We start from the raw sequence: 25,262 nt of genomic DNA, 5'->3' as shown, positions 1-25,262 counted from the left end.
AAAAAGACCTATTCCTTATCTTGCCAACAATCAGTTCCACATATTTAAACCTCTAATCTTAGTAACTTCTGCCCACTCATGCTATAAACCATAATAATCAATCATCTCCGGTTTGTGTTATAACCATCATTATATGGTTTATTAATAATGTATAAATTTAATATTAGAAAATTGTATAAATTTATATAAGATGATAACATCACATTATTAAAAAATTTATGAAAATTAAAATAAATCGTATTAATAAAAATAATTCTACTTTTGTACCTTTTAAAAACAAAGTAAAAAAAATTATTAAAACCTAAAAACTCTTCTTATATTTTGTTTTACTTAGCAGCGGTGTCAGCTTCCTAGGTAGCTATCGTCCGCCTTTTTTCTCTCCCACCATCCATTACTTTCTTTATTCTTCTCATTCACTCCACATGGCTTCTCTATTTTTAATTGCAGATCTATTTTGTAAGTAGTTTTATTGTCTTCACAAGTTGTGATGGACCTAGAACTCTATCGGTTACTTGTAGTTTTTTCTTAGAAAGTAGATGGCTCTTCATTAGTTTCTTAATCTGTTTCTGTTTTGAGCGTATTTCAGAATAATAAATAATTTCACGAGTCAATTTAGACTCATGTTGTCTTAAGTTTTATATATATTTTTATTTATTTTTTTATTGTTTAATAAGTTTTCAGTTTTAAAAGTTTTCGTATTCTCTTGTAGGAAGTTTTTTTAATTTTGCTTATGCATGTAACTTTTGTTTTACAAGTGATTTTAGAGATATTTTTGTTATTGTCCTCTCTAGTTTGGTGAATGCTTAATTTTTTTTGGTGAATTTTGTTCGCTGCTTTGGACCATCCGTGCTAGTTTTCTTATCATATTAAGTGTTTGTAATCACTTTAACTCTATCTTGTATTTGAGTTGTGACAAAATCAATTGTCAACGTGTTATATTTTATTGATGCTGAGACTAAAACCTTTGTTATATTGATGGAGCTTATCTTTTATAGTCTACAACGAATCTTTATTATTTAACGAATTTACCTTTAAAAATAAATAAAGGAAAAAGAAACCATTAGAGAAAGGAGGTTGTAGAGGGAGGAAATGTTCCTACAAAAGTTGCAAAATTAAAGCTGAAAATTAGTTGTCAATGAAACTAATGTAAGCTACAAAATCACTGCAGAGAGAATGAAGCAAGCGAGATCTGTCTTGTTGTTGTTCCACGTGCATCAGCATTGTCATTTTCCACTCTTCCGTTAATTTGTTCTTTCCAAAACCTTTCTAAAAATTCCATTTTTACTTCCCAAGAAGCTAAGAGGCAATTTTTAATATAGAAAAGTTTTTTTTTTTTTTTGCTAGAAAGGAGATCTGATATAACTGTAAACGTAGGTTCTTCCAGGTTAGGTTGCTTTGTCTGTTTCTTCCGTAAATTATCTATTTCCTTCTTTCCTTTTTTTTTTGTTTGGTCGTGCAAAAATTGGACATTTAATACACAAAGAGAATACAGACTCCAGACAGAGAAGAAACTTTGAATATTTGAGAGGCCAAAAACGATTAAAAGTCTGTTAATTCTGTCTTTAAAGTTTTTGGCTTTCATGGTATCAGACTTTATTATCAGACTCAGAACTCAAACAAGCTTCCACCTTGATTGATGCTAAAACTTGGGTTTTTTCCCACACGTTTGAAAGCAGGGAAAATAAAATGAACTTGGGTACAGTACATTCTTCTCGTTTTAATCTGAAATATGAGAGGATTCAAATTGTTGAAGATTTGGAAATATTTTTTCTCTTTGTTCTTGAGCTTAAGCATCATAATTTGTTGATTTTTATGTTAGATGGGGAGAATGAGGAAGAAAGATCAGTGGCCATAACCCCAACATGGGCTCTTGCTACTGTGTTGTCAGTTTTTATTGCAGTTTCTTTGATTGTGGAGCGCTCTATTCACCAACTAACCAACGTCAGTTTCCCTGTTTTCAGCTTTTTTCAATCATGTTTGTGTAGCTTTTGTTTACAAACAAATTCATCAGACTCATCTTATGTACTTAATAATTTTTGTTGCAGTGGTTAAGGAGAACTGATAAAAAATCTCTGCTTGCAGCTTTGGAGAAGATGAAAGAAGGTATGGTGTGAAAATGTTATTTCCTGATTATGATTTTGAGTGCCATATTCATATTCACCATTAATTTTTTTTTTCCTTCAGAGCTAATGATGCTCGGATTTATGTCGCTCCTTCTAACAGCAACCTCAAGGTCAATAGCTAATATTTGTATTCCATCAAAGTTCTATGATGATAGTTCCTTTGCACCATGCTCCTGGTCTGACATTGTTGAAGAAAATGAACATGATTCTTCCAAGGAGCTTCAGCTTTCGATTGCTTCCGCTTCTCGCTCATTTCCGAGGATTTTGAAAGGCATGAATAACATTTCCTGCAAAGAGGCATGTAACTAATCCATATTTTCCCTTTGCATGTTTCTCTACACCATACTAAATTATTCTGTTCTGCAGGATCATGAACCATTTGTTTCGTATGAAGCTCTCGAGGGGTTGCATCGCTTCATCTTTTTAATGGCAATCACACATGTAGCTTACAGTTGCTTAACAATGTTACTTGCAATTGTGAAGGTTGGTCGTTTGTAAAACAACTCTACTTCTTATAAAAGCATTAACAGTTCTAAGTTGCTATTTTTTTCTCACATTTCGAATAACTATTTGGTAGATTCGTAGCTGGAGAGCATGGGAGAATGAAGCTCATAAGGACCAATTTGGTTTCTTAACTGGTAAATCCAAACAGTATATTTTCAGTAGTTTCAGATAATAGTTTGATGTTGCACAAAACCTGTGATCAAAGTTATGCAGACGATGTTTCAAAAAATTTCAAGATACTATATGACGATTATAGTTTATTTGTTGCAGGACAAGATAGACAGTCGTTAATGGAAAGACAAATGGCTTTCATCGTAAACCACAGAGCGAATCCCTTGACGCAAAATCGAGTTGTTATCTGGGTGGTAGGTACAGAACATTTCTTCTTGCTGCTGAAGTTGTCATTCTTACTCTTTGAATAAGCAGTTCCTTCAACTATGTGCTTTTTTTTTCTCTTAATGTAAGATCTTTGAAGGGCATTAATTGCTTTAAACAACTTCACTTACACTTGAGAATGATGAATTTTTTTCTGTTATAGATTCTTTATTTTTCTGCCTGCAGATATGTTTCTTTCGGCAATTTGGGTGTTCAGTCGTTCGTGCAGACTATTTGACGCTCCGCAAAGGGTTCATCATGGTACTTTTTAATTTAAATGGTGAAAATCTCTTGATGCCAAACATTCACAATGGAACGATAACAGCTTATGAATGTTTATGCCTTTGCTTTTTCCCTATTTATGGCAGAATCACAACTTGATGCTGAAGTATGATTTTCATAGCTATATGATTCGTTCTATGGAGGAAGAATTTCAAAAGATAGTTGGCGTTAGGCAAGTAATGTTTTCGTAGAAATGTTCTCTGATTATTTTCAGTCATATGATCAATGAAGCCTGTCATTGTTGGCTGCTAATGATCTGTTGGTTTAATTTCTTGCAGCTTTACGTTGTGGGGATTTGTTGTTATCTTCATACTATTCAATGTGAAAGGTATTGCACATTGCAAGATTGAGATCAAATCAATCATATTTGTGCTGCTTGGCTGTACTTTTATCAAGAGTAATAGATTTCTTGCCCCTCAAGTTAGCCATTTTTGCTGCTTGTTTAAGGCACAAAGGATTATGTAGGAATGACTGTTCTCATCATGTTGCCTGTCTGAACTTTCGAATGGTGCGCGTTCGTATTATAAGCTGTTCTGCCAATTCACATTCACGATTCCTTGGCTATTTTCCCTTTTTACAGGCTCTAATCTTTACTTCTGGATAGCTATCATTCCCATAACTGTAAGTCTTTCGCCCTTTTTCTCGTCTGGTATTTGTTTTGATTCCTTTGACTATAATTTTTATTGGTGCTTGCATACAACCCGGAAAATGAACGCTTGAAGGACAAACATAAGAGTTAATCTTTCATGTTATTCTGATATCGCATGTTTGTAACTTCGTATGCAGTTTGTTCTTCTCGTGGGAGCAAAGTTGCAGAATGTCATGGCAACCTTGACACTGGAGAGTGCTGGGATAACGGGCTATTTTACTGGAACAAAGCTGACGCCTCGGGATGAACTTTTCTGGTTTAAGAAGCCAGAATGGCTGTTGTCCCTTATCCATTTCATTTTATTCCAGGTTTGTTGTTTAAAGCAATGCAGTCAATATACACATTTCAGACACCATTTGCCTGCCTAGTTATTACACTTACTGTTTCGTCGAACTAATGTTTTTGTTGTCATTTCTCTGCAGAATGCATTCGAACTGGCTTCATTTTTCTGGGTCTGGGTACTTTCTCTTCCCCGACTGGACTGATATCTAATAATACTGTTGAGGCTGATAGAATGTACCATTCTCCATTGCTTTCTGTAATTTCACATAGTAAAAAGGCCTTCAAAATAGAACCATGAATTATAAACATAAGAATCAAAATCTGATATGATAGGTAAGGATATATAGGATAGGATCTTGGCACTGTAATTACAGTCTGTTGATATGTTTGCAGTGGGAGTTTGGCTATAATTCATGCTTAATCAGCAACCATACGCTTGTTTTCATACGAGTTATTATGGGGTATGAATATGTTTTTGCTAGTCTTGGTTTCATAGTAAAAATTTCATCTATTTTCTGTCCTTAAATTACCGTCCGTATCTTGTAGGTTTATTGCGCAGTTTATATGTAGCTACATCACTTTGCCACTCTATGCTCTGGTCACTCAGGTATTATAATTGTTCATTTACATGATCAAACTTCAGCCATGAGTTAATAACATTTTCCAGTGATTTAGCTGCTTCTTTTTTGTGCGTTTAATGCCAATAGCAACTCTCCTTTCAGATGGGAACAAACTTTAAGGCGGCCCTACTTCCGCAGGGGATAAGGAACACAATTCATGGATGGGGTAAGGAGGCAAGGAGGAGGAGAAGGAGAAGGCTAGCGCGTTTCACTGATAGGTCAACCATAGACACAGAAACATGCTCAATCATAATGACAGATACAAACACAATAACATCAGTCGAGGAAGATTACCACCATTCGATTGATACGCATGAACCCCGCAATAGTACATTCAATGACATAGAGTTGCAACCAATAGCTAAGGTTAAATCCAGACGCACCATTGGCAGTTTCTAATCAAACTCTGAGTCGGTTTTGTAGACCTCTTCTTAGACTGCCTACGACTGTTTCCCATTTGACTATCTCTAGATTTCACAAGGATGACTTACAAAGATCATCTATGTGACTGTGTCTGTTATACGAGAATGACACAATAGCACAGTAATTGTCTAATAATAACTGTAGGTACAACAAAGTGAAATATTAATAATATTTAGGCTTTGCATAACTGAATGCATGAGGAAATCATATGCGAAGTGCTTGAATTATATTCCTTATAAGCTCACGGTTTTCTTTGGATTCCCCTCTGGTTCTTCCTCACCAAAGAAACGAGATTCATAGGTTCACAGATTCACAGATTCTAACATGTAGGTAGTAGCACGAATTGTAAACAAAGAAAAGGAGTTCATGAAGTTTATTACAATTGATTCTCCTAATATGTGGTTGTAAATTGCATAAATATTATATTTGCATGAGCTTGCATTGTATTTTCTTACATTCCAAACATATGAAAATGGTAAATAGTAAATATATTAAACTCTCCTAGGAGGAAGACAACGTCATCCATGGGGGACTGCAGGACACAGTTCTGGCATTTACTAATGGTTTGAGGCTGTGCTAAGAACAAGCTCAAATGAATACAGACAGTGAGATAGGATCATCTCAAAAGATACTGGTTTTTATTTTCATTGCCACATTACGAGTTTGCATTCTTTGAGAGTTTCTAACAATTCTATGCAATACCAAGATGCAAAAGATCGATAGCCCAATAAAGGGGGCAGGTGATCATTTATTTTTTGTTCTCAAAGCGGAACATTCATCATCAGTCTTAGATATTCATCCATTGAAACTCAACAACAAACAAATTATTACCATTTACCATAGGTGAAAAAAAATCTTTGCAACCCACGCATCAGACTTCCAGACAAAAGGTAAGAACAAAAGGAAGTGTTGGGGAAGCTCATTAACAAGTTTGTTATAAGTAACCTATGAACATTTAAACATGTCAATGTTCAAACTCGCTCACCACTACCTTCCGATTCCATGGCCTTTAAACTTTCTGCCATCATTTGATCTCTGTTCTGTTTTTGTCTTTCTACAGCAACCATATACAGGGCTACACAAGAACTAATTGTGAATTACCAGCAAGAACAAGGAAACAAGATGAAGTTTACAATTCAAGAGTGAAAATAATTCAACAAAAAAGTGATTCACCAATCATATAACTCTTTTCATGCAAAAGGTCAAGATGACATACCGACTGCACTTCCAATTGCACACCCCCAGAGAATCCTCATAGACCATTTATCTCCGATAACTCCTCGGGTTCCCATAGCTGCAAAAACCAATTAAACAAATTATCATAACATCAATCTAGATACAAAGAGAATCATTGCTGACAAGTCCAACACACAGTGAAGATTCAGAATGTTAAATTCTTCACATAGTCTCTCTTTCTACCAAATTCATATGCTACCATTATGCAATCCAAGAAAATCAACAACTCCTTATAAGCTCCTATTTGAGTGATGAGGCATCTGAAAATAGGTCTTCCTACATCAGTGTAAGTAGGGACGCCAATTATGATATACCTAGGCCCTTCATTTATCTTAAAGAACCCATTAAATCGGGTATAATCCTGAAAAACTTAAGAAGTTGAATATAATCGAATCCAACACACACCCGAATCCGAATGAACAAGGGTACAAGTAGCACGCTAATGCATTTGACACGAGGCCTTTTAATTGTCATTGTGCAATCAGAAGGATGTTAACTGACAAAGATTGTAAGCTTAGAAACCATTTAGTAAAATCAAACACTTTCAAGCTGCAGTTTCTAATAAGAAAATCAATCAGAACCTAAGTCCTAAAAACAATGGAAATAAACTAAAAAAAAAAAGCTTCCAAAAACCAAACCCTGAAAAAAATGTCAATTACCGTAAATAAAAAAGGGAAAAAAGATTACCTTTGAAGAAGCTAAGCTGAAAACTGAAAGCTATTTCACACTTTTTTCTTGGTAAAAGTCGTAGAATTTTTGCTTTTGGGTGTTTTAGGGTTTTACAGTGGCAAGCAGTAAGGAGAACTGGCTAAAAAAGGGGTTTAAAGCGAGTGTTGCCCATGCTCTTCAACATCGCGTGGAAAATCTTTACCTCTCATCCAAAAAAATGAAAATTGGCAACGTTTGCATTTTTCTATGGATTTATTTATTTAATGACGTCAGTAATTATATAAATACGCCCTCAAAAATTTCCCATTTTTTATTTGAAAAGAAAATAGCTTTACAAGAAAAGAGGCGAAATTTACTTTCAAGTAAGCCAATGCCTCTCTCAATCCCTCCGCCCCCCTCATGCATTCACTTAATCTTCAGTGTTAATCTCTTAATCTTTCATTATAACTTAAAATGTTGATAAAGTAACTGCTTTACCACAATGATCAACCTAATTTCCTCTTTGTTTCCTATTATTGTTAGTTTTGAGTTTTGATTATATGTTTTGTTTCTGAGAAACCGGTGGACAATGAATAGCCAATAAAAAGGTGATCTTTTTGTTTTTGTTTTTGTTCATTTGAGTGTGGATTTGTTGGTCATTCCTATTTGTTGTATATTGTTCTGTTTGGTTATTGAGAAAGTGGAAAGAAAACATAAAAGAGAAAGAAAAGTAATCTCATTGCTTTCTTTTTTTGTGTTGTACTGTTTTTATCAGTATTCTGTACAATAAAGATGTTTTATTATCAAATAAAGCACATTTCTTTTTTAAAATTACCATAGCTTTTAATTTACATGTAAAAGATTTGCTGTTTAGTTGAGAAATTAGAGGTAAAGGTATAAAATTGTGGAACACATCATAATGAAACTTACAGATATGGCTAAGTTTGGCATTTTCATTTGCCATTGCAATTAAACATGGTTTGGCATTGCTTTTAGTTCCCGTTCAGAGCTTACAATCACAATAGTTCCCTGTTCAGAGCTTACAATCAAAATCACATTTGCCACTGGAAATAATGTTCCGAAACCATTGTTGGTTATTTCTTGATTACTAGTTGGTTGATATTTGAATGTTGTCTTTTGAATCTCTCTTGGTAGGGACATAGATCAATTAGTCATCAAGAAAATTTGTTATGCTGTTGATATAATTTGTAACATAGTTACCTGATTTGCTAGACTGTCTTCAAACTGCACCCACAGTCATGGGTCCCCGATTGTTGTTCTTCTGTGATGCGGAATGTGAACTGAGATGAACTGCCGTTTTGACTTCATAAGGTAAAAGTTGTATGTTATTGCAATTAAACATGGTTTGGCATTTGCTTTTAGTTCCCTGTTCAGAGCTTACAATCACAATCACATTTGCCACTGGAAATAATGTTCCGAAATCATTGTTGGTTATTTCGTGATTACTAGTTGGTTGATATTTGAATGTTGTCATTTGAATCGCTCTTGATCGGGACATAGATCAATTAGTCATCAAGAAAATTGTTATGCTGTTGATATAATTTGTAACATAGTTATCTGATTTGCTAGACTATCTTTCAAACTGCACTCTGGTCATGGGTCCCCGATTGTTGTCCTTATGTGATGCGGAATGTGAACTGAGATGAACTGCCGTTTCGACCTCATGAGGTAAAAGTTGTATGTTATTGCAATTGAACATGGTTTGGTATTTGCTTTTAGTTCCCTGTTCAGAGCTTGCAATCACAATCACATTTGCCACTGGAAATAATGTTCCGAAACCATTGTTGGTTATTTCTTGATTACTAGTTGGTTGATATTTGAATGTTGTCTTTTGAATCTCTCTTGATAGGGACATAGACCAATTAGTCATCAAGAAAATTGTTATGCTGTTGATATAATTTGTAACATCGTTACCTGATTTGCTAGCCTGTCTTTCAAACTGCACTCATGGTCATGGGTCCCCGATTGTTGCTCTTATGTGATGCGGAATGTAAACTGAGATGAACTGCCGTTTCGACCTCATAAGGTAAAAGTTGTATGTTATTGCAATTAAACATGGTTTGGCATTGCTTTTAGTTCCCTGTTCAGAGCTTACAATCACAATCACATTTGCCACTGGAAATAATGTTCTGAAATCATTGTTGGTTATTTCTTGATTACTAGTTGGTTGATATTTGAATGTTTTCATTTGAATCTCTCTTGAAAGGGACATAGATCAATCAGTCATCAAGAAAATTGTTATGCTGTTGATATAATTTGTAACATAGTTACCTGATTTGCTAGACTGTCTTTCAAACTGCACTCGTGGTCATGGGTCATGGGTCCCCGATTGTTGTTCTTATGTGATGCGGAATGTGAACTGAGATGAACTGCCGTTTCGACCTCATAAGGTAAAAGTTGTATGTTATATCATTTCTTTTTAATGATTTCAATACAATAGAACAAAATGGGCAGTAAAGGAAAGAAATAGTTGGTTCAAAACCTGAAAAGGAATTGCAAATCTGGCATGGATATCATCGCTTTTATTAATTTTAGGTTTTCGGCTAAATTAGCTGTTTTTTGCTTGTTTTTTTGAGTATTTATTTCTCAACCATTTAACATGCTTTGTTTATAATACACCATTGTATTTGTCTTCCTTCTAAGTCCTGTGTGTTTATCAAAACTTTTATATTGTTTTTCCTTTTCCCCTATTTTCAGAATGAAAGGAGTTGTAATCTCTTCAAATCCCAGTGAAGCGGCTCTCAAAGAGCTGCTTGATGCCTTTGGTTCGAAGTTTTCTCTCGAGGAAATAGCTACTGCCTATTACGAGGCAAAAGGGAATGTCAGCATTACTGCCGATATTCTTTATGCAAGAAATAATGGAAGGACTTCGAAAGAAGCAGTTGATACTTATGAAAATAAGTCCGCTGCTGCAAATACAACATCCATGAAATTGTTGTCTGGATGGGAAAGTGAAACTGCAGCGTCTCCAAAATATACATCTTCCAATCTCAACAGTGAAGCATTAAAGTCAAAAAGAGGTTCTGTATCAATGGGCAGTGTTTCCAGTCTGATAGGGAAAAACTATGTTAAACCAAGGCCATCAAGAATGGACTCCCTCAATACTACCAAACCAGTGAAAATTGATTCAAAGGAATTCCCGGCATCTTTGATATGGAATGAAGAAGCTCCATCATGCAGGACAACTAGGAACAACACCAAAAATGGTGATCTAGAGAAATTTCTGTTTGAGATGCTAGGAGATGGATTTCAACTCGACAAGTCCGTAATTCAAGAAGTACTTGGTAAATCTACTACCTTCCTTTAGTCCTTGAGTTGTTTACTTCTCTTATAATGCAAATTGCTATCTTATTTTTAACTGGAGGCATAAGTTTAAGTGTGACCATATCGGACTTTATTAAGACTTTGCTATCTTACCATTGCTTTGACATTATAAGTGGATTGAATGTAGGCAGAGGACAGTATCTGAATTGAATTTCTTTAGTCCCAAGTTTTTTTTTTCTCATCATCATTTATGTGATACTAAGTTTTTGTTATTTGGCATGAGTTTTCTTCTTCATTCTTTATATGTTTATATATCAGTGGCTTGTTCCTTTTATTACATTGATTATGGAGTTTATCCTAGGCCTTTTCTACCTCTTTTGGTTTCTTTATCTTTGCTATCTCTTGATCCCTGGTCTTGACTTTTTTAGTTTTCCTCCTTGGAACTGGTAATTTTTGAAGCTTCAAAAATAAAGAAGTCAATTTATGATAAAATTTTCTCTTTAGTTAGATACATGAAATTGTAACTACTATATACTTTGTTTTTGCTTATTGTTGCTACCATTTGAGTTCATAATATGTTTAATCCTGCCATTCATTTGATTTGCAGATTGTTGTGGATTTGATGTGGACAAGGTGAAGTGCTTATACCCTTTGAGTTCTGCATTTTCCTTTTTATCCCAAGAGACCAGATTTTGTGGCTCTCAATGTCTTTTGAAGAAAGAAAAAAAAACATTAACTGTTTCCCTTATTCGGCCTATATGTTGCATTCATTTTAATTTCTTCTTGTTGATAAATAACTAATTTGTCATCCTAACCTTGGTTGATGATATTAATTTGCTTATTGATCATATGGACAAACTGCTTGACATGTCAGCTTCAACTCTAGAGAAATCTGATGATGTTATTGGTATAGCTGCTGAAAAGGTGAGGCCGAGTTTAGCCCATTTCAATACCTAATTCTTTTATGGTATCTAGTAGAAATTAATATCAACTTCTGAAATTCAGAAGATTCTTGCTGGTTCTTTTTACAATCGAATTGCACAAATGTTTATATTTCAGGTTTTGTGTGTGTCACGTATCATATTAAGCCATCCAGTTTAGAGGAATTATTACCTGTTGGCAAGTTACATGTTTTTGAGCTCATCCTTTCACTATAATTCTTTCTACAGATCACAGGGTCTTGTTTGGACCAAACCTTTTTAATCCGAGAAAAACTGCAATCCAAAGATTTTTCTCAAAGGTGTGTTTTTCCAATTTCATTTTGTTTTGTTGAATTGTTGAATTTCATAATTTTCTGAAGCAAAGATGTTCATTGGGAAGTTGCCATAAGTTGTTTCTTATTTTTAATTGGGCCACTATTATTCTTAGCACCCTTTGCAGTGAAGAAGCTACACCTATGATAAGAAATTCTAAAAGATCTCCAAGAGGAAACCAAGATAAAGCCGCGCTGGAGAAAGAAATCTTGCAAACCTTGTTCACTGTCCCTGAAAGATCAGGGGAAGCAACAAAAAGAAACAATGCAGTTAGGGAGGTAAGGAGATCAAAGGCACTTGGTGAATTGGTGACCGAACCTCTCAAGGACACAGACATCAGTTTTCCAACTGTAGTAGAAATGCTGAAAGTTCCGAAAGATGGTAAAGAGTTCTATCTATGCTTTTTGTATTGCGATAGAATAGTTACTCTTATACTTTAAGAAGATATGTGATATCACATCAATCCATTGAACCTCGGAGCCTAATTTTTATTCATATAAACAGATCTGTGGGCCAATTCATTATACCTTAACAGCCTACAGTTACTCTTATACTTTAAGATGATATGCGATATCACATCAATCCATTGAACCTCGGAGCCTAATTTTTATATAGTATGATTTTATGTCATCTCTGTTATTCCTATGACAACTTTTTCGATTAGCATAACCTTTTTGTGCTTGGTTTCTTCTGCAGTGGAAGATAGGCCTCATGACAATGAGAATACTTATGATTCCTTACGTCAAGCTGTGAAGGAGTATTGGCTGACTATGAAAGAATACTATAAATCTGTAAGTTGTTTAATCTGCAAAAGTTTTGGAAGATAGACTCTTATGAATATTTTTCTACAAAATTTTGATAGAACTAAGTTTAGTAAAGCAAGTCTGAGGCCATCTCATAAGTTTTGGAAGTTCTTAATCTTTTACAAAATCCGAAGAAGTGCTGATGCTTCTATAGGATGATTTTTAAATTGAAATGTGTGATTAGTGCTAACAATCTTGGTTAACTTTCAGGCTGCTGAAGCATATACTAACGGTGATAAGGCACGAGCAACCGAACTCATGGAGATAGTATGATTCTGATCTTTGCCTCTCTTTAGAATTTTCCTTTTCTAATATCAGTCTTTTACACTCTATCAACTGAAAAAAAAAGTGGTTTAATAAGATTAAAACTATGCATGTCTGAAATACAAACTCCTTTCAGATAATTGAGCCAAATCCGCTTAGTATCCAACTGGAAAAGATTTTAGAGTAGTATTATATTCTTCAGTAGATGTAATTCTTGATAAATTTATTTCTTTTGGTGAATGTCTAGGGTCACTTTTTTAACAAAAGGGCCCGAGAGGCAGATGAAAAATCGTCTGCAAAGATGCTTGAATCCAGGTTGGTGCATGCTGAAGTTCCTTTTTCTATTCCCTAATATCGCTGTCTGTTGCTTCAGAAAATTGCATCACAAGTTTTGAATTCAGTTGCAGTGATGAAGAAATTATGTCTCTTGACTTGCGTGACTTCGAACCGAAGGAAGCTCTTAGTCTTCTCCGGACTCACTTATCATCTATTTCTGGCATCCCTAGTAGGTTACCACTCTCTTCTATTCTTTAGTCTTTGTATTTTACAAGTAAACTGCCATAACTTCTTACTTACTCATCCTGCCAGCTTTTAAGTATCTAAGGATTATAGTGGGAACCATTGAAGAAGATACTAAAAAGGGAGCTCGAAGACGACTGGTATGATTGTTTTTTTTTAAAAGAAAATTTTTATTTATTGAAGTTAAAAGATATTTAAATACAAAACACCATTACAAAGTTCACCTAAGGTAAAATCACCAACTCCGTATGAGCTTGAACCCAAAACAAACATCCCAAGCCTTATGCACTTGGAAGTTCAAACTTCTGTTTGATCTCATTGATATTGCAAATGAGCTTTGATTTATCACTATTTTGTGTATACATATTTACATTATGAGTTAAGAAACTAGCACCAAAAAATATTCTTTTGCAGATAATGAGACAGCTGGAGAAGGAATCCATTAAATGGACAGAGGAAGAGAATGGCCGGATAATATTGATTCAAGTTGATATAATCAACCCGAAGAACCTGAGTTTCGCAAAGAAGAATCAGACAAATCTGGGATCCTCCTAAGCAAAAAGTTCAAATCATTTCAAGCTTTTAGCAACACAGGGCAAAACTACAGCAGTAACCAATGAAGAAGATTGAACACCTGAAGAAACATAAAGACAAAAACTTGCCATTGGTTTTTTTTTGTTTTCATTTAAATTCCATATAAAATTGACATTTTTGAACTTTTATAATGTTCTTGTTCCTTTTGTCGTGAGCATGATGATAAAATAACAATGTTTTCATGTTAATTCAAGGTGATTCTTTATGTGCTTACTATTTTCATTAACACCTCTTCCACGTAACAAAACTAAACAATGATGTATCCACTAGTGATGTATCCATTAGTGATGTATCCACTGTCCAATTGTTGGTTTTCCACAAATATACTACATATATTTCGCATACAAAAACCTTCCTTATGGTCATGGCCGTTAAATATATACAAGGATTGATATGAAAATGGGAACGAGAATGTAGGAACCCATATTATAATAAGGATTCAAGAATTCTTTGAGAAAAATTATAGTCCATAAGATCATTAAGTAAGTCTCTGCATGTCATTTTGTTCATTGAGAGTTTCCATGAGCAGGAGAGGTGCAAATTGGGCCGTCCCTTCGTGCTCCTCTGAGTCCTGGCAGAAGGAAAGTATTAGGGTATCAATCGACATCTCCACCACGGCAAAGAAAAGAGTTGCAACTACATAACCAAGAGTCCAGCAAACCTGCCAAAAATAATACATAATGTAAGCAGCAATTCTCATCATTAATGATTAGAGAGCTTAACATGTTTGCTAGCTTGTGGTGCACGCATGTATAAAAGTCAATCTCTCACCTATGAAACGAATTACAATAAGAAAGTGGATAACATACCAGCACAGGAAGCAATGGGGAGGATAATTTGTTATGACCAGAACTATACTTGTGGGTATCCAACACAAGGAAACCAAAGACAGCGCTCGAGAGGCTGACAAACAACTTTCCAAGAAACAGGATAACATCTCCAATCACATTCACCCTCACTAATCTAAGGATATTATTCATGATCAATTCTGTTGCAATTGCAGAAGATCTACAGAAGCTTTTCCCTGTTATTGCGATCTACAAAAATAATAAATTCATATTTAAGATAAAATTCAGAATCGGCAGACAACACAAAAAAAAATGTACCAACAGCAACCAGATGATATGTCCTATTAGAAAGTCTTCAATGTGTTAAAAAGAAAAACGAGAGCGAAACATTTGCAGTTAAGAACAAAAGTGTACGGATGATAGGTCTACTATGTAAGTTAATGTTGGAGCATAGCCAAGATCCTTTGTTGCTCCGACTATTTATATTTCTTAAAAGTACCCATTTCCATACAAAGAAAAATCTACAGGCTTTTGGATAATATATGAACATTTTTAGTTTTTCTCGAAAATTACCATTATATAAGCATTTCGATTCACTGATTTGATTGTCCACTCAACACATCTTAAGCATCCCTGTGAAGTATGATATACCATCTTTCCAAACCAGCTATCAGGTGTAGTTTCAGCAACTTTTAGTTTCCGACGAAATGACTCAAGAATGAAACGAATTGATTCCACGAAGGATACAATCAACGAGCCAAGGGCCACAGATCCAAGGCTGTATCTTATAAGCCGCTTCATAGAGTCAAAAACAGGAAGAACTGGGACCTCTGACTGCAAGAGCGAACCACAAAAATAATCAGTGAAAGAATAAATTTCTTCAAAAGGAAAGAAAAAAGGAGAGAAATTCTTAATGTAATGTGCAAACTTACAAACATATTCTTTATATCACTACTAAATTACTAACAAATAGATACAAAGTAATTGATATGTTACTTCAAAATATGGTAAAAGTTAGTTGTTTGGTTCCCCATGGAAACAGCATGTACACCTCACAAATTATGCTACGATTTAGTAGCTTACCGATGTTTCACCACGTGTCCAATAGTAAGAGGCAACAGAACCAGCAATCACGGTGGAAGAACACGCGATAAAAAACTTTGTAGCCCAGTAACAACCAAACAGGTGGAAGAAGATGGAAACAGCAATATGAGGGGTGTAACGGACGCTATAACCACAACAATGATCACAGTTCACCTTTTCCGACAGAAGATCGTAAGCACAGCAGTTGGTATTACAATTATTCTGGACGACCTGACCCGAACTGAACAGATGGAGGGCAGCTGATATCCAGACCATGTAAAAAATTGCTAGAATTGAATATGGTATGACTGGAAAAATTATCAGTGCTTGGACTTCACCTATGACCTTTGCAGCAACCTGTGTACAGTCAGAAACATAATAACACTTTTTACCTCCTTTGATTTTTTTATGAAAATAAAATTAAAAATGGAAGTCTTAAATGACAATTCTAGGCAGCACTAGCTGATGCTAAAGCAAATCATCTTAAGTGATTGAATCATTTGCATACTTGCCTTTAGCACTGATGTTCCCATTAGGATACGGCGAACAATTGCTATTGATGTCAGGATGGAAAGAACCATAATGAATGTCATAAGAATCGAAGCAGCACGTAGATGGTTTAGTTCCTGAAAGAAACAAAAGTTTAGCATGTAACAAAAACCAATATACCATTATAACAAAAGCGTTCTGATCAAGACAAAAGCAATAACCCACCCGTCCAAAAACATGTATGTATGGATCATGATCACCAATGATAGGGGAGATGGCATCATTCCCAATCCATCCAGCTAAAAGCAAGAAGAAAAAGACAAATTTAGCATCATATTGAAAATAGCAGTTATCCTTCCATTTGAGATACATACACAAAATATATGGCATACAGTGAAGAAGACAGAGAGGTAAGAGGTATATTTCGAACCTTTTAAGTAGTAAAACACTGTAACCGTTATTATGAGAATGTTAAAGAAGGCAACTGTGATCCAAGGCATTGCAGCAACAAAATAGCGAATCATTAACAGCCATACAACTGAAAGAAATAGTGGCAATAGCCCACCACAAACTATCAATACAGGCCATGCCTTTCCGATATCAGCCATGTAACGCTGCAAATTCATGAGATTAACTTTAATTTCTGGACATGTATATTAATATTTCACAAAGCTGAAAATGACACTTTCTAAAAGGCATGAAGTTGATATAGGCAACATAATCAAGAGACATCCTATATAAGAAAAATTGTATTGCAGGAAAGGCGCTCAACCTTTAAGACAGATGACCGAGAATTGATAAAACTGTGAATGGATTTATCTACTATGATATCTTCTTTGATATCCACTCCACCCATCTGTTTCCAGTGCCGCAAAGATGCATTTGAAGCACGAGCAATATATTGGCAACTCCAGTAAACTGAAAAAGCATGCATAATAATTCATGAGATGGTAAAAGAAAATGTACACATGCTTTGGGAAAATAAATATTAAACTATAAAACAAGTAGTTCCAGTTTATCTACCATTCACACTTGGAAATATAACCGGGTAACATGGACCCTGAAGTTGGAGAGAAGCATTTTTCATTTCCGATGTAAGAATTTCATAATAATCATAATTTCTATCGATCCAGTCATCCATTGAGAGGTGCATATCCCCCTCTGGATAATCACAGACCCAACTTAGTGAATCTTCTAATGGAGTAGGGCAATCCAATAAGCATATACTCCGAGCATTAGACAATTTGAATTGGCTATCCGTCACACCACTTTGATAAACCTGATTTGGATTCAACCAATACTTGAGTTCCAGCTGATGAAGGCCAGGATGAGCATGCTTGTCACCACATACATTCCCTTTGTAGTCCAGCCCGTATGTAAGCCTGATATTGCCATCCAACATAGAAAAAGTAGAATGAAAACAAAGTAAGAAAGCAGAGCAGGTAAAACTGAATTAAGCTACAATACATAAAGGCAAACAGCAACATTTTGATTGATGCCCCAAAGAAATGGAAAGAGCTGATTTTTATTAGTTGATGATTGGCACCTGGCAAGCATAACCTCTATAAGAACGAAGAATGCATTAATACCCACCCGAAAGAAGTTGTAGTAATCTAGAAAGGCCATTACATACTAGGAATACCAATGACACTACCGCAGTTATCATCACTCCAAACAAAAGCTATAAACATACAACAAGAATCAGTGACCTGTAGTAAAGATCTACGACGTAATCAAAAACTATCCAGACAAAATTCAAGTCTAGTTTTTACTTGTGCCTGACTTCGAATGTCATCATATTTCACAAAATACCAGTCCCTTAAAATCTTAGTGGAAATTGGGAATAATTCCAACAATAAGACAATCAGCCAACCCTGCTTCTAGCAAATGAAAACACTTCATATTTTGCTCTGACTTCTAATCTAATTGGGAAAGCAAATCCCAACCATGTGCCAGGCAGCCAGCCATTTTTCTATTATTTTCCCCAATTTTCTTGGTAACCAAATAACATGAGAAACAAGGAAAAAAAACGAAATGAAAATGCAGTAATTTTTACAAAGTAACAACAACTACAATAAGATAACAAGTGAAAATACATAATAAGCAAGATATGTTGCTTAACAATAAATAAATAGATAAAGAGACTCATTGGAGCTATTACTGTAAATAAATAAATAAATAAAACATACCATAAAAGGATCCCAAAACATACGATGCGTACCAAAACAAAAGGTACCCATTTTGGGATTCAACAAGAACTAAAAGTGTGTAAATCTTAATAAAAGGAAACCAAAAGACAACCGAAGTTAAATACCTTAATGGGTTTCCTTGGTTAAATCCAAAGCTAGAGTTAACGATCATAGCAACCCAAAATGCTATAAAAATGACAAGAAATGCAACATCTCTGCATTTCCTGTTGTGTCTAATGATCCCTCCATCTTCTGTAGTGATGGGATACCTTTCTAGCACTGCCCCTAAAGGACCCCTCATTCTTTTCTTCTTAGAATTTAAACAACAGTTCTAGAGAGACTGAGAGAAAGAGAAAAGGGAGGGCTTTTGGGGGGAACTGGAGTGGAGTAGAAGCTTAGAAAGTGTTAAAGTAGGAGGGGAACAAAGGGTATTAGATTTAGAATAAAGGTTGTGTATTTTTGGGTTTTCATTTCTTACATTAAGACAACGATCTATCTTAAGAAATCTGTGTCAGGTTGGCTTAGATTTTGGACGGTTCTGTTTGGTAGCTTGGCTTGGAAAGCGATTGTTTAGCTTACTGTAATCTAACATGTTTGATTAATAATTTATTTTTTAAGATTATATATAAAAAGAAAACTTCTTACAATTCTTTTTACTCAAGCAAAAATCCAAATTCTATGAGATTGTCTAAAGTCAATACAAGCTATATAGGGTAATTTTGCAAAGTTTTTAAATTTTATATTGGTCAGGATTTAAGAGAATTCAAGATTCATTAGTTAAAGTTGTGTATTGATCGACTCATCACGTTTTTAGATAAGAAAACAAAAAGATAAATAGTTTAACTAAAATGATAGTTGATAACAAAGGAAGCCTTCAGCCATTTAAACCGCCCCTATGAAAATTTGGACATATCTTTAAATAATTTTTTGTAATACTTTTTTTACAAAATAAATCCAATTTATATTTATATCTAAAAACCTTAATAAACACTATTATGAAATACAAGTAATCTTCACTATAACAATTTATTTGTTAGTAAAAATTCTAATAAGAGATTTAAATCATAGTTAAAATTTTAAATATATTAATAATGTTAATTAGTGAGATTTAAATCGTATTTTTAATAAAATTTACAAAATATAATTTCATTTATTAAAGATTATTTTTTATTCACTCAATAAAACCAATTTTATTAAAATTTAAGGGAAAAAATTATTATAGAAAATTAATTTGGTAAATAATGTATAAATGAAAAGTAAAAGAAAAAATAAAACATAAAAAATTAATTTTACAATAAATTTAATTATTATAATGAAATTATACTAAATTTTTACACACATATTATAGGTGAAAAAATATAATTAAAATCATAATTATAAAAATAATCAATGATTAAAATATTAATAAAACTATAAAATTTTTATAAATAAATTTTTTTGTAGACTCGTGACACTAATTTAATTAAATATGTTATATGATAGTACAGAGTATAAAATTTAGAATAAAAATATAGTGGCTAAAAGTTTATAAAAAATTGATGTGTTAAAATATCATATAAAAAACAAAGATAATGTGGTAAAATAATAATGATTAAAAAACCTAAGCAGGAAGAGTGAAGTTTGTAAGATGAGCCGCTTAGCAGCCAAACAGCAGAGACAGCAGTCAATCATAAAACAAGGCATTATTTTTATATAATATTAAATAAATGGAGACTTAGCGCCGCTTATATTGAAAATGATATTAATATCAGTGCCCTGTTTCCTTTTTTGTCTTACGCTAAACTCTATTCTCCAAGACCGTTGATCTTCTTGAAAAAAGTGTTTTTGGTTGACCATTGCAAGATCTCACGGTGGGGATTTAAATAATATGATGTAAGCATTGATCGGATTCCTACCCTACAGTCGCAACAATTGATCCATTACAAGCAAAGAAACTTAGCATTGCATAGTGCTTCGTAGAATTGTACGTGGCCCCCCGGGGGGGGTTTGTGCCATAACAAAATTTTAGATTCGATTGGTGGGTTGGGCCTAATAAATGGTATAAATTTTTGTTTTAAATTTAATTTGGATAAAAATATTAAAATTAGATTCAATTAGTTGGTATTAATTTTTTACATTTTTTATATTAAAAATAAAAATTTAAAAATATAATATATCAAAAATATTAAAATAAATATTTCTTAATAAATTGAAAATAAATTTAAAAAAGTTTTTATACTTAAATAACACCGGTATAACTTAACAAGCAAATGCCTCCAAAATAGAAGTAAAATTAACAATAAAATAATAGTTATACAATAACAACAAAATAGTAACAACACAAATGACAGCAAAATAATAGGAAAACAACAACAAAACAATGAAGAAACAATAATTTTTTTTTTGTAAATTCAGGCCGAGCCCAGGCCAAAAAAACATTACTTCAGGCTTGACCCATCTTCTAAATAGATCTTATTTTTCTACTCAAACCAATTTTTCGAACATACATTTTTACTTAAACCCTCTGCAAGAAAGATGTAATGATCTGGGCACTGTCTCGAAGAGAGGCTCAATGAAATAGATATAACTATGAAGATGTGGACTACCTGCATCTAAACAGAAAGACTCTATGAAGCTTCATTGTCCCTTGAGATTAGCTTTAGGGTTTTCCTACACAGCTTAGGTGGAAAGCGAAGAAGGTCTCCTTTTGGGAGGCCTGAGCCATCAGTGAGATACTATTCTGAAATAGCTAGAATTCTAATATTATATTAGGACCTACAGACTTATTTTTCCAACCGCCTTTGAACTGAACTGATTCATAGACAAGTCTTAAACTAGTTCGGCAACTCAAAATATAAGCCACATCCATTGAAGCAAATATTAGGTTTGACAAGCTAACAAACACACTTTCAATGTGAACCAAGCTCTCCCAATCTATAATCTCAAGGTACTCGAGATTCGGGGCATCTACAGTAAACTCATAATCATACCCAATTGTTTCCAATTATTTGGCACGTGTCCCTGCTGCTCATTTCTCATTGACATTGACTGCTTTCCCTTCTACCTCTTTTATTAAAGGTAATTGTGATGTCTCTGTAGTCAATCAACCATCCTCAACTTCTAACAAACGCAAACACATAAACTTCTGTACTGACTTCTGATCTAATTCTGAACGCAATTTCTAGCTATGCGCCTCTCATTTCTCTTATTGTCACTCAATTTGCTTAGCAACCTTATTGCGGGGGAAATCAAAAATTTTTTTAGAGAATCAAAATTAAATTATAATATTTATGATAGTAAAAATATAATTTTATTATTTTTATAATTTATACTTTTATAATTTTTAAAAAATTAAATTAAAATTTTATTATTTTTAAAAATTAAAGTAAAATTTTACCGATAAACAAGAAAAACCTCAAATGAAAATAAAGTAATTTCTACGGGGTAACCATAACTAAAACATGGTAACAGGAAAGTATTATACTTTGACACACAAAAAATATTGCTTAACAAAACAATAAGATACCCCATTTATTTTAAGAGATGAAACAAAACATATCATTAAAACAATTTGATTCACCCTAAATAAATAATATGACGAATGAAATAAAAATAACAATACTAATAATTTTATTTAAAAATTAATTATCATCATTATTTTTTTCTCTTTTAAACCCTAAAATCTAATTAAACCCTAAATTCAAGAGAAGAAAATTATATTAATTATTTGAGAAGAAAATTATATTACTTATTTAATTATATTTAAATAAAATTATTAATATTTATTTATAAGTAAATTTATTATTTTTTGTTTCCTTAATTGATTTTCTTGATTATACTTAAAATTGAGTTTTTAAAATTACCATAGCAACCCAAAATGCTATAGAAATGATAAGAAATACAACATCTTTTGTTATACTTACACTTCATGAGCCCAACGACACTTAGTGAACTTACTTCGTCACTCTACAATCCCATCAACCAAGACCTTGAAATATCTACCTCGAGGTCTCGTAGTAAGGCGAGCTCATGTCAAGGGAACACACCTTGACAGAGGCAACTTGTCTGATGTTGTACATTGCGCTTACTAATTATCCTAATAGGGTAACTTTTACTCAAGGGAGAAGAACATCAATAGGACAAATGAACCCAGATGGTATGAAGCCAATAACCACAAGACACGTGTAACCTTGGGAAAGGGCTAACAACACCCTATATAAGGCCCCCCAAGGCTTAAGAATCGACCAAGGCACTTACTAACTCTCTCCTTTTCTCCCTCTTAGACTTATACTTTCTCTTTCTTCTTCTCTATCACAATATTTGATCATCTATGACTCTCTACCCACTAAGTAAATCATCTTCAATTCTACTTTGTATCAATATCTTTATATTTTTTAGTATTACCCTCAAGACACCCCTCATTTCTTTCTTAGAATTAGGCTTGGTTTAGCATTGCTTTTAAGCACTTTTGGGACAAAAAAATAATTTTGAGGAAAAGCTACAATTTTCTATTTATGCTTTCGGCTAAAAAAAGTACTTTTATAAAGCATTTTTTTCTCAAAAACACTTTTAAAAAGTTCAAAAACATCTTGTTTAACAATACTTTTAAAAATATTTTTTGTCTCAAAAATATTTCTTAAAAGCAATGCTAAACCTATTTAATATTTTTAAAAGAGAATTTTTAGAGAAAGAGAAAAAGGAGAGCTTTTTGGGTCGTAGAGTAGAGTAGAAGCTTAGAAAGTGTTGACGTGGGAGAGCAAAGGGTTTAAATTTTAGAATAAAGTTCTAATGTAATTTTGGAGGATGTTGACTTGCTTGGAAAGTAATTATTTAGCTTAATGTAACGCACATGTTTGATTAACAATCACACACTGCAAAATCCAAATTCTCCTTTCTTCCAAACTCCAAAAGTTAAAAGACGAATTAGATTAGATATTAAGGTGAAAGTATGGCGTTTAGCCAAAGACAAAAGTATGATTGTATATTAAGTAAATAGTCTAATTAGAATATTTACCCTAACATCAAACTGAAAATGCAGATATCAAATAAATGCAACTTTACATGCATGGGAGCGTCTTGGAAACTTTGATAGCTTGAGAAGCACGCTAGACATGGACTGTCGATGCAAGCGATAATGGCTGATCTCGATCAACTCCAAAGCTCTGCTATTCTTTAACAAATACTCCACCATTTCTAGCTCATGATGAAGTCCACTAAACCCTCTCACATAAACTTCTCTTAGCTGTGGGGGTAAACTCTCTGGATCTTTGATCCTTGTACGTGTATCCGGTCCTATATATCCAACAACAAATTGAATGGTAGGTTAGAAAGTAATGAGAATTGCCATGGTAAACAGTTGAAAAGCTTTTAAATTTAAACTAACCTTACTAAGGACAAGAACTTCTAAAGCATGAGAATTCTCAAGAAAGTATGGTGTCAAATTCCGGCCATCGAAACCAAAGTTTAGCTCCAGTTGGGTCAGATTAGGAAACAAAGGAAAAGCTTCATCCTTACGCAATGCCTGTAAAGAGAATCACACATTGATACTATCAATAAACCCATTCATTAATCATATTGATGAAGCAAATTCTTGCCCTAAAGTCGCAATAATGGGTCCATTTCAAGTGAAGGAACTTAGCATTGCAAAGTGCTTCCACCATTCGGAATAAGCCAGTTCCATAGTAACAAACATTTGCTTCGACTAAGCTAACAAACACACTTTCAAAGTGAATCACGCTCTCCCAATCTATAGTCTCAAGGTACTAAAGATTCGGGGTATTTATAGTAAGATCGTATTGCGATCGTAATTTGCTCATCTTGTCGAACTGCACTTTTATGTTTAAAGTTTTCAATGTGGATACATGAAAAATGAAATTTCTGGCATTATCTTTGAAAGTTATTTTAACAATCAATTCCTCCAACATGGTACGACCTTGAAGAAGTTTCGAAACTGATTTGTTATTCGCGTAAGTAACCGACTTGAGATGCAAAACCTTGAGACTCAGCAAACGAACTGACCTGTAATTAAGAACATCGATGAAGATTCCTTGGCTGAGTTTCAGAACAAATTCTCGGCCGAGAATAAACAAGTCGGCAGTTCGAAGAAATCGAATCTCCATTTCGCGAAAATCGAGATGTCCACTTCCCGAACCACGTTCGGGAGGATTACGCCGTTGATCATAGTGTTGAGAAATAAAAGGCCGAGATCGATGTTGCAGGTGAGGCGAAACTTGTGTAGAGAAGCCGCCTTGTTGAGCATCAAAGCTTTGTAAGCCAAATGCCGGAAGGATGTTCGACTTTTTTTGTCGGTATAGTAACTGGTTGTTTGCCGGAAGTCGAGAATAGGGACCAGAATCCAAAGAAAACGCCATCGCTTGGAGAGAATAGATGTGGAAATGGTGAACTTCGTGGGGAGAAAAGATAAGACGTGTTGAAGAATACAGTCGGGTAATTGGTTGAAGTTTGAGCATCCCGTTGGTCATTTGTTGCTTGGTTCAGTTGGTGAGTTCGACATTGTTGAACAACAAGCATTGAATGAAGGAGATTATCAGTAGAGTGGGAATAAAAGTGATGGGCAAAAACCTGAGACGATGAATGTAAAATAAAAGGTTGGGTTTTTCGAAAGAAAGTTAATTGATACAAAGCCCTAAAAGTACACATAAAAATTGAATTCATGTATAGAAGTTATGTCCAACAAAGTTATTTTTTTTAACTTTTTTTTGAGAGATAAAATTACAAAACAATTAAACTAAATCATCAAAAAAATACTTGAATATTCTTAAATCTAGTTTTCTATTACGAACCGTCTTGGCAAGACGATCTATGGTTGAGTTTTCTTCTCGGAGTGTATGTTGAATTTTCCACTGCTTTACCA

General features: G+C 33.9%; 6 protein-coding genes across 10 annotated transcripts; 3 read left to right on the top strand and 3 right to left on the bottom strand.

Moving 5' to 3' along the window:
* The first annotated feature begins 1,116 nt into the window (after positions 1–1,116).
* LOC107917257 (MLO-like protein 14) lies at positions 1,117–5,583 on the top strand. Its single transcript, XM_016846628.2, has 16 exons — positions 1,117–1,696; positions 1,820–1,941; positions 2,046–2,103; positions 2,185–2,420; positions 2,490–2,606; positions 2,701–2,761; positions 2,898–2,992; positions 3,189–3,263; positions 3,371–3,456; positions 3,563–3,612; positions 3,865–3,905; positions 4,071–4,241; positions 4,356–4,391; positions 4,609–4,676; positions 4,762–4,822; positions 4,938–5,583. The coding sequence occupies exons 1-16, from the start codon at positions 1,687–1,689 to the stop codon at positions 5,232–5,234; spliced, it is 1,584 nt and encodes a 527-aa protein (XP_016702117.2). The 5' UTR covers positions 1,117–1,686; the 3' UTR covers positions 5,235–5,583.
* A 382-nt stretch (positions 5,584–5,965) lies between these two features.
* On the bottom strand, positions 5,966–7,410 carry LOC107916855 (uncharacterized). Its single transcript, XM_016846221.2, has 3 exons — positions 7,182–7,410; positions 6,475–6,552; positions 5,966–6,333 (listed from the first exon to the last, which is right to left on the bottom strand). The coding sequence occupies exons 2-3, from the start codon at positions 6,548–6,550 to the stop codon at positions 6,230–6,232; spliced, it is 180 nt and encodes a 59-aa protein (XP_016701710.1). The 5' UTR covers positions 6,551–6,552; positions 7,182–7,410; the 3' UTR covers positions 5,966–6,229.
* Positions 7,411–7,463: 53 nt separating this feature from the next.
* On the top strand, positions 7,464–11,228 carry LOC107916854 (putative nuclear RNA export factor SDE5). Of its 2 annotated transcripts, none has more exons than XM_016846219.2 (7): positions 7,464–7,525; positions 8,376–8,474; positions 8,733–8,831; positions 9,090–9,189; positions 9,447–9,553; positions 9,861–10,447; positions 11,035–11,228. In XM_016846219.2, exons 5-7 carry the CDS (start codon positions 9,528–9,530, stop codon positions 11,226–11,228), a joined length of 807 nt encoding a protein of 268 aa, XP_016701708.2. In that variant the 5' UTR covers positions 7,464–7,525; positions 8,376–8,474; positions 8,733–8,831; positions 9,090–9,189; positions 9,447–9,527. The 2 variants fall into 2 exon arrangements, with proteins under 2 accessions (XP_016701708.2, XP_016701709.2); XM_016846220.2 differs by lacking the exon at positions 7,464–7,525 and adding an exon at positions 7,535–7,750.
* On the top strand, positions 11,221–14,053 carry LOC107917956 (putative nuclear RNA export factor SDE5). 3 transcript variants are annotated; one of them, XM_016847402.2, is made up of 9 exons: positions 11,221–11,351; positions 11,597–11,667; positions 11,808–12,061; positions 12,377–12,471; positions 12,694–12,750; positions 12,995–13,062; positions 13,149–13,252; positions 13,336–13,406; positions 13,681–14,053. In XM_016847402.2, exons 1-9 carry the CDS (start codon positions 11,277–11,279, stop codon positions 13,819–13,821), a joined length of 936 nt encoding a protein of 311 aa, XP_016702891.1. In that variant the 5' UTR covers positions 11,221–11,276; the 3' UTR covers positions 13,822–14,053. The 3 variants fall into 3 exon arrangements, with proteins under 3 accessions (XP_016702891.1, XP_016702890.1, XP_016702889.1); XM_016847401.2 differs by having other exon boundaries at positions 11,796–12,061; positions 13,155–13,252; XM_016847400.2 differs by having other exon boundaries at positions 11,796–12,061.
* A 67-nt stretch (positions 14,054–14,120) lies between these two features.
* Positions 14,121–18,876, bottom strand: LOC107917955 (choline transporter protein 1). 2 transcript variants are annotated; one of them, XM_016847397.2, is made up of 10 exons: positions 18,535–18,876; positions 17,244–17,602; positions 16,993–17,138; positions 16,651–16,834; positions 16,446–16,519; positions 16,244–16,357; positions 15,732–16,088; positions 15,222–15,482; positions 14,670–14,897; positions 14,121–14,521 (listed from the first exon to the last, which is right to left on the bottom strand). In XM_016847397.2, the coding sequence occupies exons 1-10, from the start codon at positions 18,708–18,710 to the stop codon at positions 14,339–14,341; spliced, it is 2,082 nt and encodes a 693-aa protein (XP_016702886.2). In that variant the 5' UTR covers positions 18,711–18,876; the 3' UTR covers positions 14,121–14,338. The 2 variants fall into 2 exon arrangements, with proteins under 2 accessions (XP_016702886.2, XP_016702888.2); XM_016847399.2 differs by lacking the exon at positions 18,535–18,876 and adding an exon at positions 17,993–18,201.
* Positions 18,877–23,285: 4,409 nt separating this feature from the next.
* Positions 23,286–25,006, bottom strand: LOC121204866 (uncharacterized). Its single transcript, XM_041075568.1, has 3 exons — positions 24,407–25,006; positions 23,772–23,909; positions 23,286–23,680 (listed from the first exon to the last, which is right to left on the bottom strand). Exons 1-2 carry the CDS (start codon positions 24,868–24,870, stop codon positions 23,867–23,869), a joined length of 507 nt encoding a protein of 168 aa, XP_040931502.1. The 5' UTR covers positions 24,871–25,006; the 3' UTR covers positions 23,286–23,680; positions 23,772–23,866.
* Between the last annotated feature and the right edge of the window lie 256 nt (positions 25,007–25,262).

The sequence above is a fragment of the Gossypium hirsutum genome, chromosome A01 (genome assembly GCF_007990345.1).
Source record: "Gossypium hirsutum isolate 1008001.06 chromosome A01, Gossypium_hirsutum_v2.1, whole genome shotgun sequence".
NCBI lineage: Eukaryota > Viridiplantae > Streptophyta > Magnoliopsida > Malvales > Malvaceae > Gossypium > Gossypium hirsutum.
This window is presented reverse-complemented; position numbering and strand designations above follow the sequence as displayed.

Coding starts and splice junctions, on each gene's coding strand:
- LOC107917257 (XM_016846628.2), top strand. Junction 4,242..4,355: donor TCCATTTCATTTTATTCCAG/GTTTGTTGTTTA, acceptor ATTTCTCTGCAG/AATGCATTCGAACTGGCTTC. Junction 4,823..4,937: donor TCTATGCTCTGGTCACTCAG/GTATTATAATTG, acceptor CTCTCCTTTCAG/ATGGGAACAAACTTTAAGGC.
- LOC107916855 (XM_016846221.2), bottom strand. CDS start 6,550: ATGGGAACCCGAGGAGTTATCGGAGATAAATGGTCTATGAGGATTCTC. Junction 6,334..6,474: donor TGCAATTGGAAGTGCAGTCG/GTATGTCATCTT, acceptor GTTCTTGTGTAG/CCCTGTATATGGTTGCTGTA.
- LOC107916854 (XM_016846219.2), top strand. CDS start 9,528: ATGAACTGCCGTTTCGACCTCATAAG. Junction 9,554..9,860: donor TGCCGTTTCGACCTCATAAG/GTAAAAGTTGTA, acceptor CCCTATTTTCAG/AATGAAAGGAGTTGTAATCT. Junction 10,448..11,034: donor CGTAATTCAAGAAGTACTTG/GTAAATCTACTA, acceptor TTTGATTTGCAG/ATTGTTGTGGATTTGATGTG.
- LOC107917956 (XM_016847400.2), top strand. CDS start 11,277: ATGGACAAACTGCTTGACATGTCAGCTTCAACTCTAGAGAAATCTGAT. Junction 12,472..12,693: donor TGAAAGAATACTATAAATCT/GTAAGTTGTTTA, acceptor GTTAACTTTCAG/GCTGCTGAAGCATATACTAA. Junction 13,407..13,680: donor AGGGAGCTCGAAGACGACTG/GTATGATTGTTT, acceptor ATTCTTTTGCAG/ATAATGAGACAGCTGGAGAA.
- LOC107917955 (XM_016847397.2), bottom strand. CDS start 18,710: ATGAGGGGTCCTTTAGGGGCAGTGCTAGAAAGGTATCCCATCACTACA. Junction 17,603..18,534: donor AACCAAGGAAACCCATTAAG/GTATTTAACTTC, acceptor TGGCAATATCAG/GCTTACATACGGGCTGGACT. Junction 15,483..15,731: donor GGACACGTGGTGAAACATCG/GTAAGCTACTAA, acceptor TCGCTCTTGCAG/TCAGAGGTCCCAGTTCTTCC.
- LOC121204866 (XM_041075568.1), bottom strand. CDS start 24,870: ATGACCAACGGGATGCTCAAACTTCAACCAATTACCCGACTGTATTCT. Junction 23,910..24,406: donor ATCGATGTTCTTAATTACAG/GTCAGTTCGTTT, acceptor TTCTCTTTACAG/GCATTGCGTAAGGATGAAGC.